This window comes from Malaya genurostris, chromosome 2 (genome assembly GCF_030247185.1).
Source record: "Malaya genurostris strain Urasoe2022 chromosome 2, Malgen_1.1, whole genome shotgun sequence".
NCBI classification, from domain to species: domain Eukaryota; kingdom Metazoa; phylum Arthropoda; class Insecta; order Diptera; family Culicidae; genus Malaya; species Malaya genurostris.
In genome coordinates, this window is record NC_080571.1 from 279,474,047 (window position 1) to 279,501,303 (window position 27,257).

Below are 27,257 nucleotides of genomic sequence, written 5' to 3' on the forward strand. Positions count from 1 at the left end.
TGTGTTAGCTTTCTAGAAGTAGCTTGTATGGCTTTTTTTTATTCGATCTAGTAGTTCTTGTTACAAAATCAACAGCACATTGTTGAGTAGTTTTGTTTTCCTTCAATTTAAAATTCATTTTTGTGTACAACTGATCCAATGATGGTTTCCGAAGGTAAGTGGAAGCAGATTAATACTTGTGAATTGAATTTTATTCGAATGCATTGAATATGAAACTAATATATTTTATATGAAAAATTAATAATTATTGTCTGATTGTGATTTTTACGTGAGTGGAAAAACTTTGAAATTCTGAATTGATATTTTTAAAACATTTTATAAAATTATTAGGGCAATTTTCGATCGTTTTAAATTTTTTCGATGTTAAATAATGCAGAGTGGAAGGTGTACAAAGCAAATAGATCATTCAACCACAGTCAAAAGCAAGAAAACTAATCATCTGAAATTACGCTCCTTATATGATGTTTTCAACAGTACTGATATCAATTCTAGAAATGGGTGTCAAGTCAACAGATTTCACACACTTCGGTTTGGATGAAACTTGTCCCGCGTTTTCAGTACACCGAAACCGCCGGTTTTGGAGTCTTATTTTTACGTAGTACACGATTTATGTGACTCTTTTTTTATGAACCAAATAACGTAATCTTTTTTTTACGAATTAAAAAACGTAAACTTGTTTTTATGAACCTACTTCGTAAAAAGTAGTAGTATTATAATTTGTGCTACGGAAATATTTGAATGCTGTATTTTTGAAACTGACATGACGAATAGTTGCCGGAAAACGATGTTTTAACTCGATTCAGAACCCAAGGTGGCGACTTTCGATTCATTAATATTCCTAGAATGCCATTAAAATATGGGTATTATCGGAAAACGATGGTTGACATCGTTCCGTAATTCAATATGACGATTCCCGGTTTGTAGATATAGTCACCATCTTCGATTTCGAAACCAACTGGAACATTCAAGCATCTACTCATCAAATCCGTTCCGAAAATATGCATATTGTAAAGGATTTCAAAAACATGAATAAATTGAGTCACTTCAAACATAGTCTTATACACTCATCAAACCTGCTCCAAAAGTACTCATATTTTTGGGGGTTTCAGGGAATATCAATAAACCCTAAGGTCGCCATCTTGAATTTCGTAACCATCTCAAACATAGTATTCCGGCATATACTCATCAAATCCGTTACGAGAACGCCCATAAGATTGGGACTCTCCACATTCATTATATAAAAATTTTCAACGAAATAAATTCCAAATAACGTGAACTTTTTCAACGAAGTTAATTTCAAATAACGTAAACAAACTCGATTTACGAAACCTCGTTCAGTTCGTAAACGGAGATAAAGTGTGTATCAGAGCTAATAAAAGTCATTTTCATTGACTCAAAATAGACGAAAATGACGAGAAACTAATGTCCCTCTCAGCTTCGCTTGCAAACTATGAGAACGAAAATCAATGTCAATGACATAAGCGGGACAGTAGTTTCAAAATTGTATTTTTTTCTTTCATTTGCCCTTTCACTCACTTGCAGTTTTCAGTGAAATTCTCATAATATGCGGTGTCGATTTTCAACCGAAGCTGTGTGAACCGAAATGACAGAAAAAGGTTTCACAATGGCTGTTACCTGTTGGTGCTCGAATTTATAGTAGTTTTGGTTTCCAAAGAGGTTCTTGGATGTAATTACTTCGATTTGTCATATTTTAGTCACTATTTAAAGCCAAGCGTCACAGATTTTCAATACATCGATAAAAGAATGAGAATTGAAATTCTGCTGATGCTCCCTGAAGACATTAGTTTGGTTTCGTCTTGTCATAGAGTTTCCTTTGGCTATAGTGACTTTCCATAGAGTGACGTTGGCTGTTATTTCAAACCCCTCGTCGAAGCTGAACACCTATGAAATAGAGATATGTCAAAAAACAGGATAGCAAGTGAAATCAAGCGGAAGCAAATTCTAAAGGTGGAACTTATAAGAGCAGTTCGTATTAAAAATAGACTTCAGTAAAAAGTTAGATTAAAATTCTATTATTGTAACTTGGTGATCTCACATGAACTCTTAAAACTAATCTTAGCACGCAGTTATATTGGCTTAACTTAAGTATGCATCAATTACAAAACTTTAACCTGAATTCATTATGAACTATGAATTAAATTGTAATAGGTATCAAGTGAACTGTAACACCCTGACGCCACACTATAAGGCATTTAAACATATATATTTATATACTTATCGGATAAAAGGTAATATATAACTGAATACGAATATTTGAGTAGCTCAAACCTAACCTAATTATAGTTGCTCTACGTGGAATAGAAGGCAACAATACGCTACACCTGCTAAAGGCACTAAACGTAAGATTGATAAACATTTGGTATATCTGTACTGAAATCAATAATTTTAGGAATTTTATAATCCTCGCTCATAAAGATTATTAAATCGGAAAAGCCGCCTTTTATTACCACATTGGCAATTATTCTCTCTCATTTTTTCAATGAGAAACGAAAATGTTTCGTCTCTCTTCGTTTGTTCTGGTGTCGGTCATTTACAAATGAGACAGTAAAATATTGAAAATGAGGCTGTTGGATTGGATTCTTTCATTGAGAATGCGTGCTCTGGTTGCCTCTATCTGTAGAAAGGTAATAGATTTGCTGGGAAATCCGACTTCTAATCGACATTTTTGAATGTCCGCTAAATTCTATCGGAGATTTCTGAGCCGATATAAACAATCCTATGCTAGTTTGAACGCTAATATTAAATCTATGATCAAGTTCTAGGACAAATTGCTGGTACATTCGCTATTTTTCTATTCGTACCTTTTTTTTCAAACAAAAGCAATGACTAAGTTCAAATGTACTATTTGCTGATGCTTTTGGTTTCGAGAATATTCAAAAACTTCTCGAATTCACAATCTGAGTAAGGTTATAATCGTTGAGCAACATTTTGATCAATGTTTCGGTGACGACTAATTCTTCCATCTCTACTTTTCATTTTCTAAACTAATACGAAGAGCACATGATCGAACGCTTGAACTGATTTCGCTAAGAAGTGTGGGGCAATCGATTCTATCAGTTAAAATATCGAACATGCAGTGTGTCAATTCCAATTAACGTCGCTCGGCTTTCATAACTCGGGAGCTGTTGTGAATTATTCCAAGGTAACAGGCGCAGTGTAAAGCGAATAAATCTGTGTTGTATCGATTCGATCCGACTGAAACCATTGTGGTAGTAAAAGTTCCATAGCACTGAGCAATATTTAAGAATAGAGTAAAACAGGACTAGCGAACAGTACACCGTTTTCAGGCAGTAAATATCACTAAATTTTTGGGTTATCTGTATTACAAATTCCAAGCATCGGGAAGCTTTTGCAACTATGTAGCTAACATGTTGCTTAAATGTCAGTTGCTCATCGAGGTAAATGTGAAGATATTTCACAAAAAATCTTCCTTTCAATAGAAGTACCACCAATGCAGTAGTCAAATCGAACAGGATTTTTTGTTTGTGTTAATGTTACGATCGAACATTTCTGGGGATTTAGAATCATTCGATAGATCTCACACCAGTCAGCAAAAATTAACAGTTGATGTTGAAGTAATACGTCTGCATCTACTTTTATGCTATACATTTTAAGATCATTATCAAATGAAAGCTGCGGCCATTCCAGGACAAAATTCACATCGATAAAAAACAGCAAAAATATCAGTGGTCCTAGATGACTACCTTGTGGGATTCCGGATGAAGCGCAAAACTCATCAGATATACAGTCACCGATTCTTACGGCAAGACGTCGGTCGCTTAGGTATGACTTAATCCAGCGGAGTACGTTCGAGCCAAAACCGAGTTTGTCTAGTTTAGCAATGGCGATAATGTGACTTATTTTATCGAAGAATGCCGAGAGATCCGTGTAAATGACGTCTGTTTGATAACCAACTAACGTAGAATTTGTAACATAGTACAACGTTTGGAATAAATCCATGTTGAGTCTGTACAATATACTGCTTACATTGGTTGAAAATTGGGTCAAGAACGATCATTTCAAAATGCTTTGGAATGGCTCTTAGAAATGCAATCCATTTTAAGATCATTAGATCATTTATAGAACAAAGACCTAAGAGGTGCTGCTAAACTGGCAGAGCACATTCGCAGAACAATCGCCGGTATACGAACTGACCCTAGAGAGGTGCTAGTCTTTGTTTTACTGATTGCCAACAGAACGGTGTTATCGTCCAAATGGATCGCATTTAACGGTTATGACACATATAACATTACATCTCTCGAATCGGAAATGTTTGCCATAACACTTCCAAAATTTGATTGACGTTGTTAGCTTTCAAATAAGTCTAAATTTATTGAAAATTCAGTCGAGGAAAAATGTGCGTTTAATCATTTACGTCACTTATACCATTATATGTCCGAAACCAGAAGTGACAGCCAATTGATCTTCGAACTTTGTCCATAATTCAGTAGTAGCTTTCAAATGAGCCTAGACTTGTTAAAATCGGCTTAGTCATCTCTGAGAAGATTGAGCTTTAAAAAACAATGCGTTTTGACGGTTACGTCACTTTCACCATTATATCTCCGGAACCAGAAGTGTCAGATATTTGATCTTCTAACTTGATTCACAATTCAACAGTGTCTTTCAAATTAACCTAGGCTAGCAAAAATCGGTTCAGCCCTCTCTACGGAAATAGAGCGGTAAAAAAGTGGGTGGGTAATGTCAGAATCATAACTGGATGACGTGAATACGAATTAAACTAACACGTTTCTTCATATTTCTGAATATCTAAAATCGTTCCCATATTGTGTAAACTGTGCAAGGTATCATTTCTACACTTCCAGAGTTGTAATGTATCCAAGTACGTCGAATTGACGACACAGTTTTTCTAACACACAAGGTCATGAGACCGAGAAAACGAAGGTAAAAATTTTTCACCTGTAGAAAAGCACATGGTACGAATTACACTAATTTCAATGGAAGAAAATATCGAGAAGTTCTTTAAGAATTAATACTTAATATACTTAAAATCAGTTGCGTTGGCTAGCATTGAAGAAACGTGTCAATTTTTACATTTTGTGCCTACCCAGTAGCTAACGTGAGAATGCAATGTCGCTTACAGTACGAAAACCGTTGTCCGAGCACGAAAAAGATCAACAAATGTCTTGAGTATCAAATCGTTGATATCAAACATTCTAGAAAACAATAATTTTGAAATATTTGTGGTTATTTCATACTACCGATAATTTTATCATAAATTGCTGATCATATTTCTGAAAGATTGGAGCAAAAATAATGCTGTTGGGTTAAGTATAACAAGAGATAGGGGAAGATGTTCGATTGCCGGCACCCCACCGTAATTTTGAACAGAAAGCAGATAGCGTAATTCCGACAAATGTCATATGTGTGTAACAGCAGCCTGTTCTTTTTGTTTCGAATATCAAAGCAAACACACGCTTGTACGCTTTATAGTATCATAAATTGAAAAACATCAATCGAAAAGGTGAGTGGATTGAATATGTATGAGGTGAAATTGATCTATTTCGTGATTTAATACCGGATGATATCAAAATTTTTGCAACCAAAGTTTTTTTTCTTCATTTTAAAAATGTCAGCCGATTTCGGTTACCGGAACCCCATTTTTTTCGACAAATAGCGAACAATTGTTAGTGACATGCAGAGAAGCCGAGTCTGCAAATTTGTCTGTAAATTATCAAATTTCTTGGTTAACATGTAAAACTTTTTTCGTCAAAAGACATTTTACAGACTTTTGAAACTTCGATTGTTTGCAGACATTCGTAAGAAATTATAGACTTTTGAAAATTGACGCGATCTTTCCGTTTTTGCTTGAATTTATTGTATTACCTGGCATTGCCTACACGTGGACAACTTGACGGATTCAATACATCCGTCATATAATTAAAAACTTTGGTTCTCTGATTCTGGTAGCCATGGCGACTTCAAACAAATCGTCCAAGTCAAGGAAAATGACTTTTATGCACTGATCAATGCCATTAAACGTTACTTAGTGGATTAGAAGCCAATAAATTCGACTGCAGTAACGTATTCAATCCCGCGAAGCCGGTGGAAGACCGGCCTAATCAACACCAAAGGCGCCACCATCCAAATCATTAGCCAAGAGAAGCAAGACGAAGTCACCACCAGACAATGAAGACAAAACGTCTCCGAAATGAATAAATTCCGAACGATATCAAACTAACTAGAGATTATAAGAAAAGAAAGAATGTGATCCGGCCGGTTCGGATAGTAAATGGTAAACGACCTTTGCCTTTACTTTCTGACATATCAGAGATTCGGATGACTCGTATCGCTAAGATGCCTAAGTTCGACTCCTCTGGTAGAAGGTAAAAGTTTGGATACGAGAAGCCTTCTGCTTACTTAAATGACCCTTGTCACGTCTCACTTTTCCGCACTTTATTCTGCACATCTTTGCTCTTCTTTGAGTACTATGGCTCTATAATTTCATATTCTTTCATATTATAATCTCTAGTTAGATTGATATCGTTAAAAACCGGAAAAAGTAAAAATTACTGACTGACCAGAAGTCATAAATAAGAAGGTGAAAAATAAATTGATAATAAAGTTTTTTCAATCGATTGAATCAACTTAGTTTCTTATTCTGTTGCTAGCTAGGGACTTTAGCTTTCCATTGACGTTTATGTGTCCGTATAATATGCACTTAGTCAGAAGTTATAAGCTTAAATAAAAGAGTGCCCGTAACCGAACACTCTCCCCTATTCACTTTACATTTCTACCCACTCATGTAAGGGTAAATTTGGAAAAGGCTCTCCGTAGTAAAATAAATCGTATTCAAGACAAAACAACGCGTTCTGGCGGTTACGACACTTATATCATTATATTTCCTGAATCGAAGGAGACAGCCATTTGAGCTTTAAACTTGATCAATGGTACAATAGTAGCTTTCAAATGAACCTAAGTTTATTGAATTCGGTTCAGCAATCTCCGAGAAAATTGAGCGGTAAGAAAACAACGCATTTTATATCTTACGTCACATTGCAGTGCTCATCCTATATGCAAGAAGCATTAATTAGAGTGAGATCTGCTGTCTCTATTCGATAGATTGACTTTAAGGGTAAAATAAAAAAAGCTGATCTCTAAATTCGAATGAGCATTAGTGAATTTGAAACTATTATTTGTGAATCAGTTTCTCATGAACGACGAAGAAAATATTACACCATTGAGTCAAACTTCTTTTGCTTAACTTGAGAGTGACACACCTCACAACAATTGATGTTTGATAATATGTAAAAATATCATCGTGCCTTTTTTTGTAGAATCAGGGTGACATGCTAAACGGAAATTCTAATATTCCAGACGAACCATAAATGTGAACACGTTCTTGTTGCTCTTCGGAAAGATAATTAGATTGAAGTTTTACCCAGTAACCTTTTCGTTACGCAAGTGTCTGACGATGATGACGATCCCAGCGTAAAGAAATGTGTTCTACCCAATTCAATTACTGCTCTGCAAGGATGAGACGGCACAAATTCAAGTGTTTCGCTAATTTTTAATCAAGCACCACACGAAATTGTCTTGATCTTGATTTCGCTTTTCGGTGCGCACAGCTAATGAAAGTAAAAACTACGAGTACAATGGGCTTCAAATTGCGCAGTACCGGCTCCAGAAGTCGGCCGAAGGTGTAATTGACAAAATAAATAGTTTTTTGCTTGGAATTGATTCGGGGAAGAACACTCTACTCTAGGGAAGAACACGGTCAGTGGCAATTGGCTGAAATGGAAAGGATAGTAGCACATAGCAAAACTATATATTGGTTATGCAATATTGATTGAAACAGGGTTAGTCATGAAATGCAAATAACAGCATTTTTTGATTGAATTATCTGAATGTAACGAGTTGCATTAATTATTGAACTTACTTTACAAGATATAGGCTACAGTGCATTTCTGGCTGTGTTAGATAAATAAAGCCCAATATTCATAGACCTACCATAACATATTAATATCCTTTTATCAATTCATCTCGTTCAACTAGCCCCGAATGAATACCACATCCCGGACGTGCTCGGTTCGAGCAAGGAAGGCCCCATCCGTTCCGCACCCGCTTACACAATCACCGGGCGACAGAAGGCGCGACTACCGCAGTGCATCACCTTCCCCGGTCCCGGTCATTACGATTCGAAAGTCGATCCGCTGGTGAAGAAAGCCCCAATGTTCTCGATGGCCACCCGTTTCCGGCTGCCAACGGACGAAACGATGAAACCGGGACCGGCAGCTCATCATCCCGAAAAGGTATCCTCGCTAACGTTTTTTTTCTGTGACTTTTTGCTAAGCATTTTTTTCGCTAACCTGCTTTTCAACCGTTTCTGCTTGAAACCCATCATCATTAACCCACCGAATCCACTAAACCGAATCAGGGCTACGACATTTACCGAACCGCTCCCGCCCCGTCCTTCTCCATTCGTCACACGCCGTTCCTTGCTCACAAAACCCCCCGATTGGCTACCGCCGTGAAACGATCCTACTGGGATTAAATTTACAATTGAAAATTAATCATGTCTCGTGTCGTGTCATGTTTTATTATTGTTTTGTTCTTTCGTTTCCATCACTCATTACATCATCGCAGGTAAACCTGGGCCACGTGCCGTCCTACAGTTTCGGGATCAAACATTCGGAGTATCTTGGACAGTTTCCAGAGCCGTCGCGCTACCATAATCAACTAATTTTCTAGGCTTGGATGAGTTTACATGCTGTTTTGTTTTTTAAATCCTTGTCCTGATTCTGTGTTGTTTTTCGTTTTTATTAAGGTGCTAAGATTTCTAAACTCTTCAAGTACAGTGATAAATTTTGCTAATCAGAAACAAGTTTATACTTATTCACTCAGTTCTTTCCTTTTGAAACAAATGAAAAATAAATTTATGAACTAACGAAAAAATGACGTTTATTTTGAAGACGAAAGAAAACCTAATTCAAAACTTCAATGTTTCTAAGCAACCAACATAACTACTATTAATACCGTTTTCGTTTTTGAGCCTACACGCGGGCGACTCTGACTCCGAGTAAAACGAACAAGTGGTACGCGCCCTAAACAACAACTCATGAAGAAAAGAAAAAATAAACAAACTCGCATGGATGCGTAGTGCGACCCGAGAAAATTTTTAGAGCGAAACTACGCGATTGGAGTCCGATCTAGAGCGACTCCAGGTTGCTAAAACAAGCACATCAAAAGTTGTTTGGGCGACTCTGGGACAGCCCCGGGGACGTTCAACCTGACGCAACACCAGCCGACCTCGTATCTCCACTATCCTTCTGGATCCAACAATTTCATTCCATCAAACTTCAGTTCAAAGTCATGTATTGTAAGCATTTTGTACTTTTTCAATAACGGCCACCGAAAAGCTAGAGCCCACCATCGATGCATACCATCGTCACCAGGCACCCACGTCTCCAACCGACCAACCTCCACCGATGACTAGTTGGAAAATATGATCATGAAAGATACTAATTTACTCTAATTTTAAGTAGTATAAAAATGCCCTCGGCATCTTATAGCTTAACGCAGTGTGCCTTAATATATGTTATTGAATAAAAAAATGAAAAGCTAGAGCCTGGGTTTAATGAACAGATAAAAAAACTACAAATAAGTCGTTTGAAAAAAAAAATGGAGTACGTAATGCCAGATACAGAACCGCAAGATTAACGTAGGACTGCATTCGAGATGTGTATAGATATTGATTGATTTAAAATCGTTTGACCGTTTTAGATATTGTAGTGCTGAAACGGACTTTTTTGTTTCAAAAGATTGCGTTTTTATTCTAGGAAGTAGGGCGGCAATTTTAGACAGTTTGCTGAATAAGTTCTTTTCGTTACTTTTAGGGTTTCGAAAAGGACCATTAGTGGCTTTGAAATCCTGGAAAAGACTGTTTAGTTACAGATGATTTCGTTTGTATTCCAGGAAGTAGGGCGCCATTCCAAATCATTTGTGAGTTTGAGCCTTGACCTAGAAGAAATCATTACGTAAATACATCATACGTAAATACATCATACAATGTTTGCGTGAAAGAAGGCGTTAAAACGCTGTACAGAACATATTCCCGTTTTTCAAAAGGATCAAATTGCGAAATTCTCTACGATATGAAACACTTTTCGGAACATTTTTCTCGTACGCGAAACATTCTAATGCTAGCATTATTTGTGCTCGTTTGGTGCGAATTTTACACTGCGAAAATAGCACAAAGCTAATCAAATTATTCTAGATTTGTTTGATTCGTTTTGTTTTTCTCCAATGCAAACGACCAGCAGCTGGATGACGGAATCGGTCTTGTTTGAATCGAAACGCATAGTGCTAACGTACAACAGCAGATATGCTCACAGAAGAATTAGTTTTTGTTTTTGTGCGTTTAGGCTTGAGGAACGGAGCCTTGCCATTGACTGAAGCGTCAGCTGAATAATGTCGGGTGTAGTGCCATTACCTTGACGTGGACAGAAGATCTAGTATAAGTGCGAAGCTCGGCGAACATATATCTCTCTTCGGAATATGTGGTGCAGTAATAAACTAACATAGTTGACCAAGAATTGACTTTCAACCTTCTCGCAGTCGCTTTCCGAAGGAGGAAAAAGTAAAAAAGGCCAAAGATCTGGGAGCATTAAGTGCTGCTATCTGTCATGTAATTCAGTGGGCACGTCTGCTGAATGATTTGGAGAAGAATTTGAAGAGACCAGTGGATTGCGATCAAGGCATCGACTTACCCACCACGCTATTCCAGGACTAAAAATAATTTAATTTATTGCGTTTTTATGCTATCCTCATTAATCTCTGCTAATAATAGTAATGCTAGCATTAAAATGGCTAATTTCACGAAACCTGTTACATTATTTCATTCGTTATATTTTCCAACGCTTTCTACATGTTTTAGCTATCTTTCTGGAAATTTGTGGATACCTTGGTGATGTTGAATCATTGGATGAACAATTTTCGCAAATTTTCGCAAGAATCGACACGCTGCTCAGAAAGTGCGTGATCCAACGAGGCCAAGAGCTGGTTGTCGAATGGAGCCAGATGTGGAGAGTAAGCCGCATGGGACCGTTCATAAACCCCGTATACCGAAATTTGGAACTTTTGAACCCCCCGTCCCCCCTCGTAGACTTTCGTCGACTTTTCGAATATCCCTCCCCCCATTCCCTCTGCAGAAAGTCTACGTAGACTTTTCGTTTTCACAAAACATGATGGAATTTTTTTTAAAATCTATTTTCATTGACAAATAGTGCCATCCGAGATTTACCGAGTAGTAATGTTTAACTTTTTTTTTACCGAGTAGTAATGTAGCTAAAATTACGGTTCAGTTCAAAGTTTGACAAATGAAAAGTTTTTTGGGTTTATTTTACACTGAAAATGAAATGATAACATTTGGTATCTGAGAACGTAAGAACTTCAAGAAGAACTTACTTCGTTTGACAATATATTTAAACTTCATATTGGAGTATTTTCTTTTACTGTGAGTATAAAAAAAATTACAAAGGAGTAAATTTAACTCAGGATCTAAACTTATAATTGTTTTGCAAAATTATTTTACAATGTAGGAATAAAATTATAGAACTGTCAAACATAAAATAATCATGCTTTTCTTAACGACAAACTGCTAACTGCTGAACTTTAACTAAAAGTTAAAATAATTCTCGAGATGGTCCAAAGCGAGCGCAGGAATGTACCATTTGTGTTGAAAGTTGGTTAAATTATATATTCGATTTTAAAAGTTGTTCACCGGGAGGTGCTATCAATTCTCAGTTATTACTGATACACAAGCGGCAATGAGATACAATGCACAGTGGGGAAAAACGATCAAAAACGCGACTTTGCTCAATAATTTTATGAAAACATGCGCAAATATTTTCAAAATTCGTATTTCTTATTTTTCATTTCGAATCGATTAATGATAGTTAGAAGATCTACTGATCGGTGTTTGGACCAATTTTGGTTAAACAAGACAGTTCTGTGTTTCGCATATAACCTCAAAAAATAATTTACAGATAGTGTTCATGATCGCATGCTTCGTGCTACATCGTTTTATCCCAATTTACCGACAAATATAATTTTATGTTGAATTCAGATTTACAATCCCGAAGCAGGTCCAATATAAACTACCAATATTGGTTCATATTACGTGCAAAACATCTGTGATCCAATTAAACACAATGAGAATGGCTGTACTAGCCTGTTTAACCCGTTTTACCCCAATTTAATTCATAAATCGTATTTCTGGTTAAACTTTCTTTCACATACCGAAAGCAGGCTGATTGCGGTTGATGAAAATCGATTGATGTTACAAAGAAAGACCTGAAAATTGGATAACAAATGAATAGTGAAGAATAGTGGAGAACAACGTTTTCAAGCACAACCGAATTCATCAGCTGTGTTTGCAAATGATTACATATATTGATAATGTAGAAGATATATGTAATCAGAGTGCTTGAGAGTTGAATCAACCAGCTTTAATTCAAACAAAGTCTTCTTTTCTACAATCAACATTTGAATGGAATAGTTTTTTTTCGCTGATCGTCTTATATGTTGGTAAAAATGTCTGAAAATTTACGATACAGATAAGTGCAAAATTTTCAAAGGAAATTTTATAACTATTTGAACTTGTAGGGTTGGCTACTTGATGGCCATCAAAACTTTCTACGACAGTGACGGTCTTCGAGTTTCGGTTCTGGCAATAGATAGTCAAACATTCCATTGGAACTTGCATAGGATTTTTTTAATGAAATTGGTTATGCACCCTAGCATAAAAAAGGTTCCCTAAATGACCATCTGAATCGGCTAGCACTAGCCGAAACTTGTTTTCGTTCGGCACGTCTGAAAAGACTTAGCACTTCAGTCCCAATAGCAATAACTTTACGTATGCCTAGCGGTTTATGTTGAGCTGCAGGTGGCATAAAAGTTCAACATAAACCGTTATGTACTACCATATCGATTTTAATGGGCTGTCAATACTTCACCTGGATTCTCCCACAATTTCGTGCGTTTAGAGTTCTCCGAAATATTCGGTTTTCGTCTTCAGTGACATTGCGGAAAGTCTTTCTTTCGTACCGATGAAGTAGGATTTCACACGCCAATTTCATGTTCAGTTCATGCGGCACCCACTTTTCACACTTTTATTTCTTTTCCATGGGTAGTAGGTGTTTCGCTTGTCGGAGCGTGCGATGTTGTTAGGGTCTGAGTTTCCTTATTTGAATTTTCAAAATCTCCTTCCATATGTTCGAAATGTCAGAACCGAATCGCCATTCGCGCATTTTTCGTGTCATTCATTCACTGCCAATTTAAACTCCACTAAACGCAACTTACTCTTCTTGTGTCTGGCGCAAAACAGTTATGCAACCATGCCACCAATTCACGCCATTGGAAAATATTGACCGTTTATTAAAATTACTCTACAAATATGAACCACTCACAATTTGTCGATCGACCAGTATATTTCGTCCCGTTGAGTTTTCAAAACTCATGACTTATAAGTTTCCTGTAACTTTACAACTCGAATGTTTCGAAAATCTGTTACTCTATCTCACTCCACCTTATACACCGGAGACTCCAAAGTTCGTACAAGACATACTTTAGTTCTTTTCTCTTTTCATTTCATGACTACTTTCGAACATTCTCTTATATTATTTCAAAATTAGGGATCGGGAGAAGTTCGCACATAGGATGTGATTTTTAGGAGTATTGAGTATTGAGTCAAGGCTAGCGAAAAGTTTTTTTTTTTTATTCAAGAATATAATGTTTAAGGCACACTGCTTAAGCTCTAAGATGCCAAGGGCTAGTAGCTAGCGAAAAGTTAACAAACACTTGAAAATATTAATCAACCGAAGTCCAATCTGTTCGTCTATGCTAATTTCGCTAAAAACTGAGCAACAAATCAACAAATCATGGAATTTTACCGCCTCTGGTATTCTTATTGTTATACACAACTGAGGATCGTTCTTTCATAATAAGCCAGTGTTTATTGAATCATGTCCCGTTTGTCGGGATAAATGAGGTAACATTACATATTTATTAACACCCGCAATCCACAGTTCATTAGGTACACATTATTTGTAATTGATTCCATTCGCGTCATTCGACTGATCACTTCGTGACTTCAAACCTGACTTGGAAGCAACTTCTGCCCTGTTATGGAAAAAAGCAGAAACGAGAACAGTAAGTTATTATCAATTCAAACAACATTAGAAACAAATGTCTCAGAACAACTGGAAAACTTTTCCATCAACCTACTGTGTCATGCTGGATCTCCGTCTCCACGTCGATGGTGCCCCGTACCAACGCAAGGAATTCCGCGAACGGACTGATATTCACCACCTGTGACGGATCCGTACATAGTAAACCCTGTTTGGAAGAAACAAATTGCATAGCTATAGATGTGTTCGGGTACCCAGCAAAAAATTAACCAACAAACCTCCTTCACGGGGCAGCTTTCCGGCAGTTTGAACGTTCTCATTATTGGACCAAAATCAGCGTGCCTCAAGCCGGTTTTCAACGTATCGCACAGGTTGACGCTGCCCTGGTATATCTGGACGCCATCTTTGCGGACCTTATACTTGGCCACGGCCGTTTTGAACGATTTGAACTGCACGCAACCGCGTGATTTGATGTTGCAGTTTTTCGTCAGAACCACCGTGTAGTTTTCGCTGGCCGTGATGACCGCATCGTCACCGGCACAGTTCTGCACTTTCCTCACCTTCAGCTTGTAGCCACCGTTCTGGAACGGGAAAGTGATTGAAGCGATTGTAGTATCTACTAGCTGGGATTTTTTTGAGATATGACATTAGCATAAAGATTAGCCATCACTTGCAATAAAGTAATCGTTCATACTAGGAAGATGAATAATTACCTCTAGCTGCTATATTCAACTGATGAAAACACTTAAGGTTCTACTTACTAACTGTGTTAAATAGTTCTAAATTATTATTTTTTAAATCATTGTGTGTAGAAATTTATATAGGAGTACTCTACTAATTTTGTAGATTGGCATTAACGGAATGATCGAACCTAGGATTGTGAGTAGAACCTTAAGTCATTCCAACCTGGAATCTTTGTGCTACATATAGCTATTAATCCTACAACTTCTAGAAATTATTTCTAGCAGCAAGAGGAAAAACAGGTTTCTGTTTTCTATTTTAACGGTAAGTAGTTTATTTATGCGCATCGTTTAGTACTTTGAATAATTCATCGTGTCTAGACAATACTCTGTTTGAACTAAAATTAATTGGTGATGAGGTTTTCTCCGACAACTTTTGCTGTAACATATGAGGTGTTTATGTGAAAAAAATTCACTATATTTTTAAATTGAACATTGCTATATAATCAGCAATGCAATGAAAGAGTTCTGTTACCAATTTAACTGTATTAAACAAGCCCAACAAGCAAACGATTTAAAGAAGAGCCATTAAATAATAAACTTTTAGTTAGATGACACTTTCCCAAAGATTATGGAACATTGGTGTTATGTCGTAAATGCCGTAAATTATTCCCCTACTCAGAAGAGATTTGAGAGCAGAAGGCTTACTAAAGAGTGTATTGAGAAGAAGTTAGCAGTATTGATTTGAGAATAGAAGAGTGAAAAAATAAGCATATTTTGACTTCAGTTTTCAATTTGTTTACATTGCTAGATCTTAGTTTCGGTAAAATGCACGCACTTTGAACTTGACATTCTTCATTAAATTCTGATGACTGCCGTTCAATTTCTCCGAAACTCCTGCAGGTTTTGGGATACTGTACCCTTCTTCCGAATGTGCTGCTTGACAATTGTTTAATGTCGAACAATTGGCCAAAGCTCCAGACAGTTCGTCAAATTGATTTCCGGTTCCGGAGTAATAGGATGAAGTGTGTTCAATATTGTACACCGTCACTTAAACCGGTGGAGCAAAAACCGTAAAAAATGTTATAAACTGGACTCTAAACCGTTATTCCCAATCTTAGGGTCATATGAAAGGTCTTATGGTTCTACCAAAAATTACTGCATATTTTCGGATGCAACAAATATTTAAATCGTAATTAAGAGTGCGCACTAATAGAGTTTGTACGTCATGTTAGTTGGTGGCCGTACGAACCGACTTTGCTTATACCGGTTCTCGGGTTCCGGTGCCGGAAGTGCATATAATAGTGAACCCACTTCGTTTTTTCTAGAAATCAAAGCACTACGTAATCAAAGCACTGTTTCCCCTGATAGTCACTTTTTGTAATGCTCTGTAGCACTCTCAGCGATTCTGCTTTTATCTCTTCAATGGATGAAAAACGCTGTCCTTTTTTGGGTCTCTTCAACTTTGGGAACAGGAAAAAATCACACGGAGCGATATCTGGTGAATAAGGAGTGTGGGGCATGATTAAAGTCTTGTTTTTAGCCAAAAAATCACGAATAAGCAACGATGAAATTCAGCAGTTTTGTAACGAATTTTGCTGCCACTCGTTTCATGCATAAAACATTTGAAAAAATATGATGGCATGAGCCAACTGATATGCCAACTTCATCAGCAACTTCTCTAAAAGTGATCATCCATAATCATTTTTTCCACTTTTCCCACATTTTCATCGATTATTGACGTGCTGGGTCGACCGGAGCGTTCGTCGCCTCCAACGTCTTCGCGGCCATCTTGGAAACGCTTATACCACTCGTAAACACTTGTTTTTTTCCATAGCAGACTCACCGTAGGCTCTCTGTAACATTTCGCACACTTGGTTACACTTTATTTCATTTTTCACGCAAAATTTAATACATATTCTTTGACTCTTCAATTCTTCCATTGTTTAAACTAACAAAAATCGCCGAGCTCAAAAAAACACGTCTACACCAGCCGCTACAAGACAGAATGTAAACAATGAATGCAGCTGAAAATTTCACCATACATTAGGGACATATGTACCAACACAATAAAAAAAAATTTTGACCGCCGGACTCTCCAGACGCGCGCAATTAAAAAATTCCGGGAACTTTTTGAACAGACCTCGTATATAGGATATATTGAACTGCTCTGCACTGGTGAGTCAAAGACGAAACGTAAAAATAACAAAAACGGTGATGTGACCTAGCACAAAATTTGGCTAACCCCCAAATGAGGATATATTAGTTTTTGTTCTCTAGAACAGAGCTCATTGAAGTCATTTTCAGTGACCCAAATAGGTTAAAATGACGATAAAATACATGTCACTTTCAGCTTCGCTTGCAAATTTTGACATTGAGATGCAAGTCCAGTCAACTACAAGAGCGCAATAGTAGTTTCGAAATTGGGTTCTTTCTTTTGTGATTTTCGGTTTTCAATGAAAGTCCCGAATATTCGAGAATCGAAAATTACAGAAAACGATTCACAATGATTTTTACCTGTTTGTGCTCTATAGTACGTTTGTTTCCAAAGAGGTTCTGGGGTGTAGCTACTTAGGTTTATCATATTTTAGAAACTCTGTATAGTGAAATTTCGCAGATCGAAAAATAATGAGAATTGAAATTATTCTTGCAGACGGTTTCGTCTTGTCGTAGGGGAACGAGTGACATTGGTATTGATAATCTATTTTATTGCAGCGAGAGATGAAAAAACTTCGTCTCTCTTCGTTTGGTATGGATGCTAAAATTTAGCTTCTTAGTTTGGATTCTTTCGCTGAAAATTTTTGGCAATTTTAAGCTCTGCTCCAGAATCCGATTATTTAGCTTTCTCGCTATTGTTCTGGCTCGAGCTTGCTACAGAAAGGATTTTATCGGTACATTCTATATATTGTACATTTTCAGGGAGTTCCTAGCTTTGATCTGTTGAATTATTGACATGTAAACTAACATATCACAAGAAACATAAGCCATTTTAGAGTAATTACAGTACAAAAACCGCGCAAATCTATCATTGCTATACCTACTTCAATGCTGAAGATAGATTTGTTACACTCTTTCATGTTTGGTCGCTCATGTGGCTAGTTTTTAATCGAGAACTGTAAGCTTAAACATTCATATAGGCAACGATATCAATAATGAATCAATGCAATGATCTTGGATAATACGGGCATCTGGGAACGCAAAATGAATATTTTGACGAGAAACCAATTGACCAAAAAGCCATTTAAAATTTATTTAAAGCATCATTATATGGTAAGTTATGAGTGCTAGTATTTCCAGTGGAACCAGACTCAGGCTCGTCAGTATTGGATACGAGAAGTGCTTTCTGTCTTTAACTTATTACCTGCTGATCGAAATAGTACTTGTATATTTCGTACACATCAATTCGTTTCAATTTTTCCAAACTATTGTTTTCTTAAACCGACTGTACATAGGAATAGAACAAACATAATAAACTGATAAATTTCAAACCTGTTTATCACCTATCGAAAATGTGTTATCTATCATGGTATTACCGGTTTGCGTGAACAGCAAATGTTATGGTGAGTCTAGGGTTAAGGATCGTGGGACATGGAATTGTGTAGTTATGTACTTTCGATGGGATTGTGTAGTTATTTTCTAGAGGTACTATCTCCTGTCACAATCACTAATAACAGTGCCTTGGGAAATACTATCAGTTGGAAAACACCCGTACAATCATAGGTTACCCCCGAGTTACAACCAACAAAGTAACACGCATTCATTCCCGTAATTGCGTTGTAACAAAGATAAGAATACAATAATTTAATGAAAATGAAGTTTTGTCCATAGAAAAACTACAAGAAACCTGTCACATTTTGTTCTCCGGTAACACTGGAATCAAACAAGTGTGGGAGAAACCGAACACGGAATCGCTCACCGCGTTTTTTTATAACTCGCTTATGAAGAATCAGTCGTACGTTACAACCATTCGTCCAGGTGGAAGTGGTTTCAGAATGATTCTTCAAAAAAAAAGTTATAATTGAAAACGCGGTAAGTGACACTTCCAGTGCTCCATTATGGAAAACTACTAGATGAAAATAAACCTTTATTCTTATACTTCCCAATGCCATGTTCGGTTTCTCCCACTCTTGTTTGATTCCAGTGTTACCGGAGAACAAAATGTGACAGGTTCCTTGTAGTTTTTCTATGGACAAAACTTCATTTTCATTAAATTATTGTATTCTTATCCTTGTTACAACTCAATTACGGGAATGAATGCGTGTTATTCCTTGATTTGGTTCCCGTGTAACCAGAGAATGAAATGTGTCAAGTTTCTCTGCGTAACCCTGTACTTATATTATTATTTAAAGAACTGTGATATTCTTTAAACAGGTCACCACACAGGAAAGGTACGCTGAACGGTAAAGGATGGCAGGATACTTTATGTTCAATGTGGTGAATGATGACGTCAATAAATCCTAGGTTTTCGAAGAACGTCTTGCTGGCAATTGACGAGGCAAGAAAGTCTAAGTTCTATTTTCGTTCTGAACTTGCGATGACCGGAAACATATATAATATGCAATGTACCAGTGAAGATCGCCGTCTATAGCCGGACCTATTACCGGTCCATTAAGGCCATTATGAAGAAGATAGACCGACTGAAGATAAACGTTGCATCGAAGAACGCTGATCCTTATAATGCCCCACAACTGCGTTCGACAGAAATTTTTTGAGCGAACCTCAGTAACCGGAGAATCTACTTCAATAATTTCGCGAGTGAACCATAAGTTTGAGAGTTGATTTATATTTGTATTTTGTTGTTTCATCATAGCCGAAATAGACATTCTGGATCTTTAGAGTGCCGTTTTAACTCTTGCCTCACTTTTGAGAAGGGCCTTAGCAAAAATTCCATGAAAATTTTCGAAAAGTAATATCTCATAAACAATTTATTCGATTGATTTGGTGTTTACGGCAATGTTTTCGATAAAGATAATGACTGTTTGTTTTGCACTGTGAAAAAAAATTATCTGAAAATGATGCCTTATCTTTTTTTTTAAAAAAGACGAATGATGATGAAGTGTATTGCACTACAGCTTAAGATAAAAAAGTGGACTAAAGTTAAAATCTTTTAAATATAAATAAAATACTGTCCAAAAAACAAATTAAGTCGCAGGTTTGTCGATGAAAAAATTCGCTGTATATAAGTAAAACATTGTAAATTATGTATGTGTAGTTCACATTGCATTACCGAAATAAATAAAAAAAATTTGAAAACTTGTTTTTTAAAACGTTTTTCGACGTCAATTCATCGGTAGAATATTTTCTGAAAAGCCTTTTTTCGGGAAATTAAAAAACTGACGAAATTTATTTCAATAACACAAACTTACAGTTACTCACAAAATTGATCGTACACACGTATGATGCTACATTTTTTTGCAGTTTCCTACTGTTGCTAGCTAGTTTTTAATTTCTTTTGAAGTGATTTCGCAATGAAAATGGTTTTGAAACATAATTGAACGAAAACTTGGATTAAAATTATTTTGTTGTTAGAAATCATCGATTTATAAGGAAATGTATGTCTGATTTAATCTCACAAAATTGATCGTACACCAATATCGACACAATTTACTATGAACTCGTTTTGTGTGTAAGCTGTCAGTGTTAGAGTAAACAACATTAATAGTTCGTTTTAGCTTTGGTTTGAGAGTTATACATTGAAATACAGAGAAAACCGTTATTTTTTGTAATAGAAGGCAAAAGAATTCTATAGGGGACGGATATAGCGTGATGGGATAGTCGATGCCTTTCACGCAGCCCGCCTGGGTTCGATTCCCAACCCTGCATATAGGGTCAGAAAGATTTTCTGGTCTGAAGAGGCGAATGATCTAAGGTGTTAAAACCTCTATATTTGAAACAAAAAAAAAAGGCAAAAGAAAACAAAAAGACATTTCTATAAGAAAATTGATCATTTCCTTGCGCTGTAAAGGAAAATCCTTACGCGAAATAGGAGAAATCGTTGGACGATCACATTCCACCGTACAGAATATCATTGACAACTGGAAATACGAGGGAACTCTGAAGAAGGCAGAAAGGGGAAGAAAACGGATCCTATCGAAAGTTGACGAACGGTTTATAGTTCGCAAAATACGAAATAACCTGAAAATAAGTGAACCGAAATTGACGGCGGAAGTGTCTCAAGATATCAACCGACCTATTTCAACTGAAGCTGTTCGTCGCGTTCTCCGGAAATCTAATCTGCATGGTCATGTTGCCCGTAAAAAGCCATTCATATCAGCAGTAAATCAGAAGTAGCGGCTTGAGTTCACCAAAACCCACGTAAACAAACCGCTGGAGTTTTGAAACCAGTAATATTAACTGATGACACAAAAATAAATTGCTTTGGATATGATGGCAGACAAATTGTTTGGAGAGACCCGAATACAGAGCTCAAATATAAAAATTTAAGACCAACAGTGAAACATGGTGGTGGCTGTGTTATGTTGTGGGGTTGTATGGCAGCTTTCAGGCACAGGAACACTGGAGTTTATCGACCGGAATATGGACAAAATGCTATATATGGATATCCAATCTAACCTAACCTAAAAACAAGTGCACAAAAATTAGGACTATCATCAGGATATTGTTTCCAACAGGACAATGATCCAAATCACACCGCACATGTTGTTCGAGAATGGCTGTTACATAACGTTCCCAAGCAATTGAAAACACCACCACAGTCACCAGACATGGATCCCATCGAAAACCCATGCGATAAAATTAATCGGCGGTTCAAGGATACTAACACATCAAACAAAAACACGTTGAAACAGAAAATAAAATAAGTATGGGAAAACATCCGAGCATCTTGCGCAAAAAACTAGTGGACCCAATGCTCCGTCGTTTGTAAGCCGTAATCGACGCTGAGGGAGGCCACACTAAGTACTAAATTTGATATTTAAATCCGCATTCACCAGCTACACTTAATAATGCAGATTTTCATAATGAGTGTACGATCACTTTTGTGAGATAGAACTAAGGCGTTTTTTGTTGCAATCGAACCACCAAATGGAAAAAATCTTAATATTTAAATATAATGTATATTAATCCAATTCATGAAATATATAACATTGAAATTACATATATTTTGTTACTTTAAACTTACTAATTGAACAGCAAAATGTGAAAATGTGATATTTATATATTTAATATAACATTGAAATTACATATATTTTGTTACTTTAAACTTACTAATTGAACAGCAAAATGTGAAAATGTGATATTTTTTCGTGTGTACGATCATTTTTGTGAGTAACTGTATATCACACATAAACAGACATGGCCGATTCAGGTATGGTCATTTAGGGGTTAGCCTATGTTTGTGCTTATGGCACATAACCGTTTTTACTGTTCGTTACGTTTTGTCTTAGACTCGTCAGAGCAGGTACTTTGGTACTAAATAAATATAGTCATTTAGGGGTTTGGTACCTCATGTGTACCGTTTTGTGCTAAAGTGCACATGACTAGTTTTTTATTTTGTCGTGAATACGACTTACTTTACTATGGGGTGCTTTTTCAAAATTTACCCTCTGAGAGAGTGATAAGTTTTTGATCGTGAATATCTCTTGTTGTATCTATCGAATCAACATAATTTTTGCTACACGCCATCGGAAATATGATCACAATTTTATGATAAAATTATCAGTTGTGTGACATAATCTCAAATAATTCTAAATTAAACTTTCCTTAAATGTTTGGTATAAACGAGTATAAAAGGGGATAATCCATAAGGCGCGTTTGCTTTGCTCGTATTTTCAAAGCTCATAGCTCAGTGATCTGTGAAAGGATTTATATAATCTATCTACCAATAGAATCGAAATTTTTCAACTTAAACGTGTATAGCAAAAGTATTGAAGTAATTCAATAGTACACTATTGAAAAACCTGTCTCATTTGACCCATGTCAACACCAGCCAATCAGAACGCGTTCTAAGAAAGAGAACAAAATATCTGCTGCTGTACAACAAATCGTACGAGAAAAATGTTCCGAAAAGTGGTGAATATCGCAGTGAGTTCCTAAATTTGGTCCTTCCTAATGTTAGAAACGAATCCCTACAGCATGTTGATAGTTTCTTTCAATAAATTATGCAAATCCGAAATGAAATAATCGACATTAAAATTCTGCATGCAGCTATTTTTATAGCTGTTAGGACCGCCCATTAGTGAAAAGGCTGTAATCAGGTAAAAACAAACCTCTCAACAAAAATTGGATTAGTTTGGATTCTATCGCCACTGCGAGCAGATGTATTTTGTGTCGTTTGCAAAGCTAGTTTCGCTTCCGACAAGAGCGATTACGTCACAGCTGCCAGTCATTTACATTGGTGAAAAAACAGCGGCGAAAAGCATTACACAAAATCATCCGTTCTAATGGCTCTAAAAGTTTTCTAAAGAACTATTAGGATTTCTTGCTCGCAAATCGAAGGTAAATATCCTCAGTTTAGTGCAAATCTAGAACTGTTTGATTTGATTTCAGCACGTTTCGCTGTGTAAAATTCACAGTAATCTAGATCAAGTGAAGCCTTCTTTGTTTTTGCGTAAAATGTGAAAAGGGGAATGCTTGCATAATTCATACATGTCAGTTGTTTTCGTATTCACGACATCCAGTTATGTCTCTGACATTACCCACCCGCCTTTTTTACGTTTCGCATTCAGCTCATCAATGCGTCAGTAATTTAAGTTGAACTGCTAACGCCACCTAACGGTTCAACATAAACCGCTGAGCAGACGTAATTTGTTTTGCTCTTTCGGCACGTCACGATAGACATGACACTTCGGTGCCAATAAGTGATTTGTAAGTAGCAAATACATTACGTCTGCTCAGCGGTTTGAACTGTTTAAGTTTGCTTTGAACTGCAATTTGAACTGCTCTGCACTGACGAGTCTAAGACGAAACGTAAAGTACAGTTATTTGAAATGGCAAATTATTGTTATTATTGAAATGGCAAAATAATGCTTCAGTTTGGTTTGATAGCTTCTTTTGCTAGTATTCCGTAATTTAGGGATAATATAGTTTATGTAAGTATAAGACCAACGTATTTAATAAATTGTTAGAAAACTTTGATAACGTCTAGAGAAGTTTTGGAAATTTCTAGCAAATTTAGAAAATAATGCAAGAAAAACTCAAATTTTGTTTGGTATACATACATTAAAACTTAGTAAAATAGCATTGATAAAGTGAAATGATATGCGATTACGTCAATCCATGCATTACATTATAAAAATATATTTTTGTCGTTGTTTACAGATAACACCGATGAATATATCAATACTTTTGGAGAATTATGCGCAATTTTGTATTTGTCTATGACAATATGTATTTAATCAGTATCTTGCATAAAATCTTTATGGGCGTATACAAATCAGCACATTACAAATAATTATGTATGAATGACACGAATAAACACAGTCTAGATGACAGACTGGATGTTTTTGATAGAGTAACAAGGTGCTATCATGACACATGCGAGTACTGTCATACAAGCACAGAAGTGGATTTTTTCCTTTTCAGAAAAACAACTTGCATTTAAGTTTTTGAGACTCGAAAAACATTCGACAGTAAAAGTAAGGTGTAGATTTCTAATAAACGTTATTTTTATTCGCTATATCTCGAAAACGAATAGCATTTATCCAAATTTTGTTTAACAGCTTTTCAAGTGAAAAAAACTTAATGAGTTGTCAGAACATACCAAAACAAATAAAAATAGAAATCACTTTCATGAGAAAATTGATTTTTAGGTTTTATTTTCAGAAAATTTATTACAGTGCATACTTTGTCCACACAGTTTTAATAATTGCCTAAAGCATTGCCGGAAACTCCGATTTAATCGAATGAACTGTTTATGAGATATGGCCTTTTGAGAATTTTAAAGGAATTTATACTCTAGCCTTAAAGTCAAAATGGCCCACTGGTTATGCAAATTGTCCTTTTTCAAGAATACCTAGGCAAAGTTTGAACCAAAAATGAAAAATGCGGAAACGAAATTCTAAAAAAATTGATCCACACAATTTTTTTTTCATCACTTTTTAATTATCACTTTTTAATTATCACTTTCAAACTAAAATTATGTGTTCAAATTTTTATGTATTTATAATTTGAGTTTATAATGAAAGCGTTTATGTTTAAATTGATTTTTTAATTATATTTTAAGTTTTGTGAAGTGTTCGACATTTTTCAGCGTATATTTGTAGAGTACTAAATCGATTTCCTTCTTCTTTGACACCGTTTTGTACAATTAACAGTTTCCAAACTATTAAAAAGTGCACACAAAAATTCTTTTAAATTAAATCTTCAATTTCTATTGTGAAATGCTATAGCTAACTGACGATATCGCTACAGCAATGTTTATCAACATTAAAAAAACTGCCGAATCATCATGATCGTTTTGATTTCGCATAGTCCAAAACATACGCATAGCATTGACTGCTACAAATCGTGGGGGATTCTGTTAAGAATATTTTTTCGCAAATATAAAATTCGTGTTCTCGCCACATCTCTCAACTAGGATTGCTTTATGTTCCCTGCCCGGAACTCAAACATACATCAACTGACTTCTGAATCTTCTTCAGGACGAACTCAATCTAATCGGTCATAATATAATACGCAGTACCTCAACCAAATATTTTCAAAATTAAACCAAATCTCGCACTTACGCAAGCAAACGCAACTCCGACGATGGCCAGCAAAACCAAAAGCAACACTTTTCCCGACAGGCACGAACTATTTCCAACTATTTGCACCATATTGCACCGCTATTGAGAAACTTCGGCACCGTGTCAATAAATCCGATCCAACCAGTAGAACAGTTCCCGTGAAACTGAAGCCCATCAAGATGAACTTGAATCTCAACAACCCTCCACAACACACCTGACTGAACCTAGAATGGTGACGACATCGAGCATCCCCCACTCTCGATTTTCAATAGCGAACAAGCGGCGATGGCTAATTTTCGATGGAACCTTCCGCGTAACCCCTTATCACAGAGTTGGCCATGCTTAAATTTACCATTCCCCTCAAATATCATAACAACAACAACAACAAAAGTTCAGTGAATAGAACGCTATGGCCATTCGAAATTTTTGGAATCGGTGAATACAAAATTTTTGATTGCGTGCTAGTTTAATTGGTTTCATACGTTGACGACGACACGCTTAATCACTCGTAGCCTAGCTTCCGCCATGGGTCAGACTGTTCGACTGAGAGTTCGCGACTTGCCGATCGAATGATTCACGCTAATCATACACCGAGCTGTATGGGAGCTAATGATTGGTGTGGAAACTCCGCCCTCCCCTAAAACAATTACAATTCCGATAAGATGACAGTAGGAAAGTATGGCTTGTGAATGGGAAAATTTTATTCCGACCGTTTAGTACACGGTTCGATTGTTTCGTCCGTCGGCAAATTCTACGCGGATTTGTTCTGGGCATATGTGAGTAGTTTTATGACACATCTTTCGATAATGGGTACTTAAATAATACAATATTGCTCGATCGGTCGAAATTCGTCAAGCATAGCGACCACCGCCAGATTCTGTTTGAAGGTCGACCTCCACAAGCTCTCGGTATCCATTTAATTAACGCTGGGGAATTCCTACTCTGTGGTGTCCAGTAGGTGCATCGTCAGAATGAAGGAAATGTTTGACACAACAAGTTTGATATAATCGATGAACGTGTTTTTTATTTGTTATCGTTGACGAAAAAACAAATGAACTCCATGTAAGCAGAGGCCATCATGACAACTTGATTGAAACAATATTGTTGTGATAAGAGAACTGTTCTCACTGCTTAAAAGTATATCCGTAAACACATGGAACTTCTGTCAGCCACAGACATTATTTCATTAAATGATCTCTCAGAAACATGAGTGCAGTGTCGAAACTTCTACTCTTTGTTATAATGACGAGCTGCAGTCCATAACCTTTGCATCATTAGTTTCCTACTAAATTGAAACCGGTGGAATAAAGAAAAATAAATTTCATCTGGGAGTCCCATTAAAAGCATGTTTGGCCTAGGCCCGTACCCAGGATAAAGTTTCGGGAGGGGCCTAAAGATAGAAAATAATCAACGATTTTGTTTTAGGCTTTGTTAAGACGTAAAGCCGCCTTGAGCTAGTTTTAATATGATCAGTATCTAACGGGGAAACAGATTGGAAAACCGACATGTGGACACAATGATGTAATGAAAACCGCGAAAATGTTACCGCAGAGACGGGACTCGAACCCGTAGCTAACTCCTAACCAGGGAAATTGTTTTACCAATTAAACTACCCTGCATATGAAAACACATGAAGAGAAAGTACAATTGATTGAACGACACTAAGCATGCTTCGCTCTACTTAGCCACTACGGTATTCACTTACAGTCCCGTATCGATGGAAA

General features: G+C 36.5%; 2 protein-coding genes across 2 annotated transcripts; one reads left to right on the plus strand and one right to left on the minus strand.

Moving 5' to 3' along the window:
• The first annotated feature begins 12 nt into the window (after nt 1-12).
• On the plus strand, nt 13-8,619 carry LOC131430258 (outer dense fiber protein 3-like). Its single transcript, XM_058595073.1, has 3 exons — nt 13-154; nt 8,035-8,291; nt 8,417-8,619. The coding sequence occupies exons 1-3, from the start codon at nt 139-141 to the stop codon at nt 8,531-8,533; spliced, it is 390 nt and encodes a 129-aa protein (XP_058451056.1). The 5' UTR covers nt 13-138; the 3' UTR covers nt 8,534-8,619.
• Nucleotides 8,620-13,992: 5,373 nt separating this feature from the next.
• On the minus strand, nt 13,993-25,706 carry LOC131430259 (uncharacterized). Its single transcript, XM_058595074.1, has 4 exons — nt 25,534-25,706; nt 14,447-14,749; nt 14,266-14,376; nt 13,993-14,160 (listed from the first exon to the last, which is right to left on the minus strand). Exons 1-4 carry the CDS (start codon nt 25,621-25,623, stop codon nt 14,119-14,121), a joined length of 546 nt encoding a protein of 181 aa, XP_058451057.1. The 5' UTR covers nt 25,624-25,706; the 3' UTR covers nt 13,993-14,118.
• Nucleotides 25,707-27,257: the final 1,551 nt, after the last annotated feature.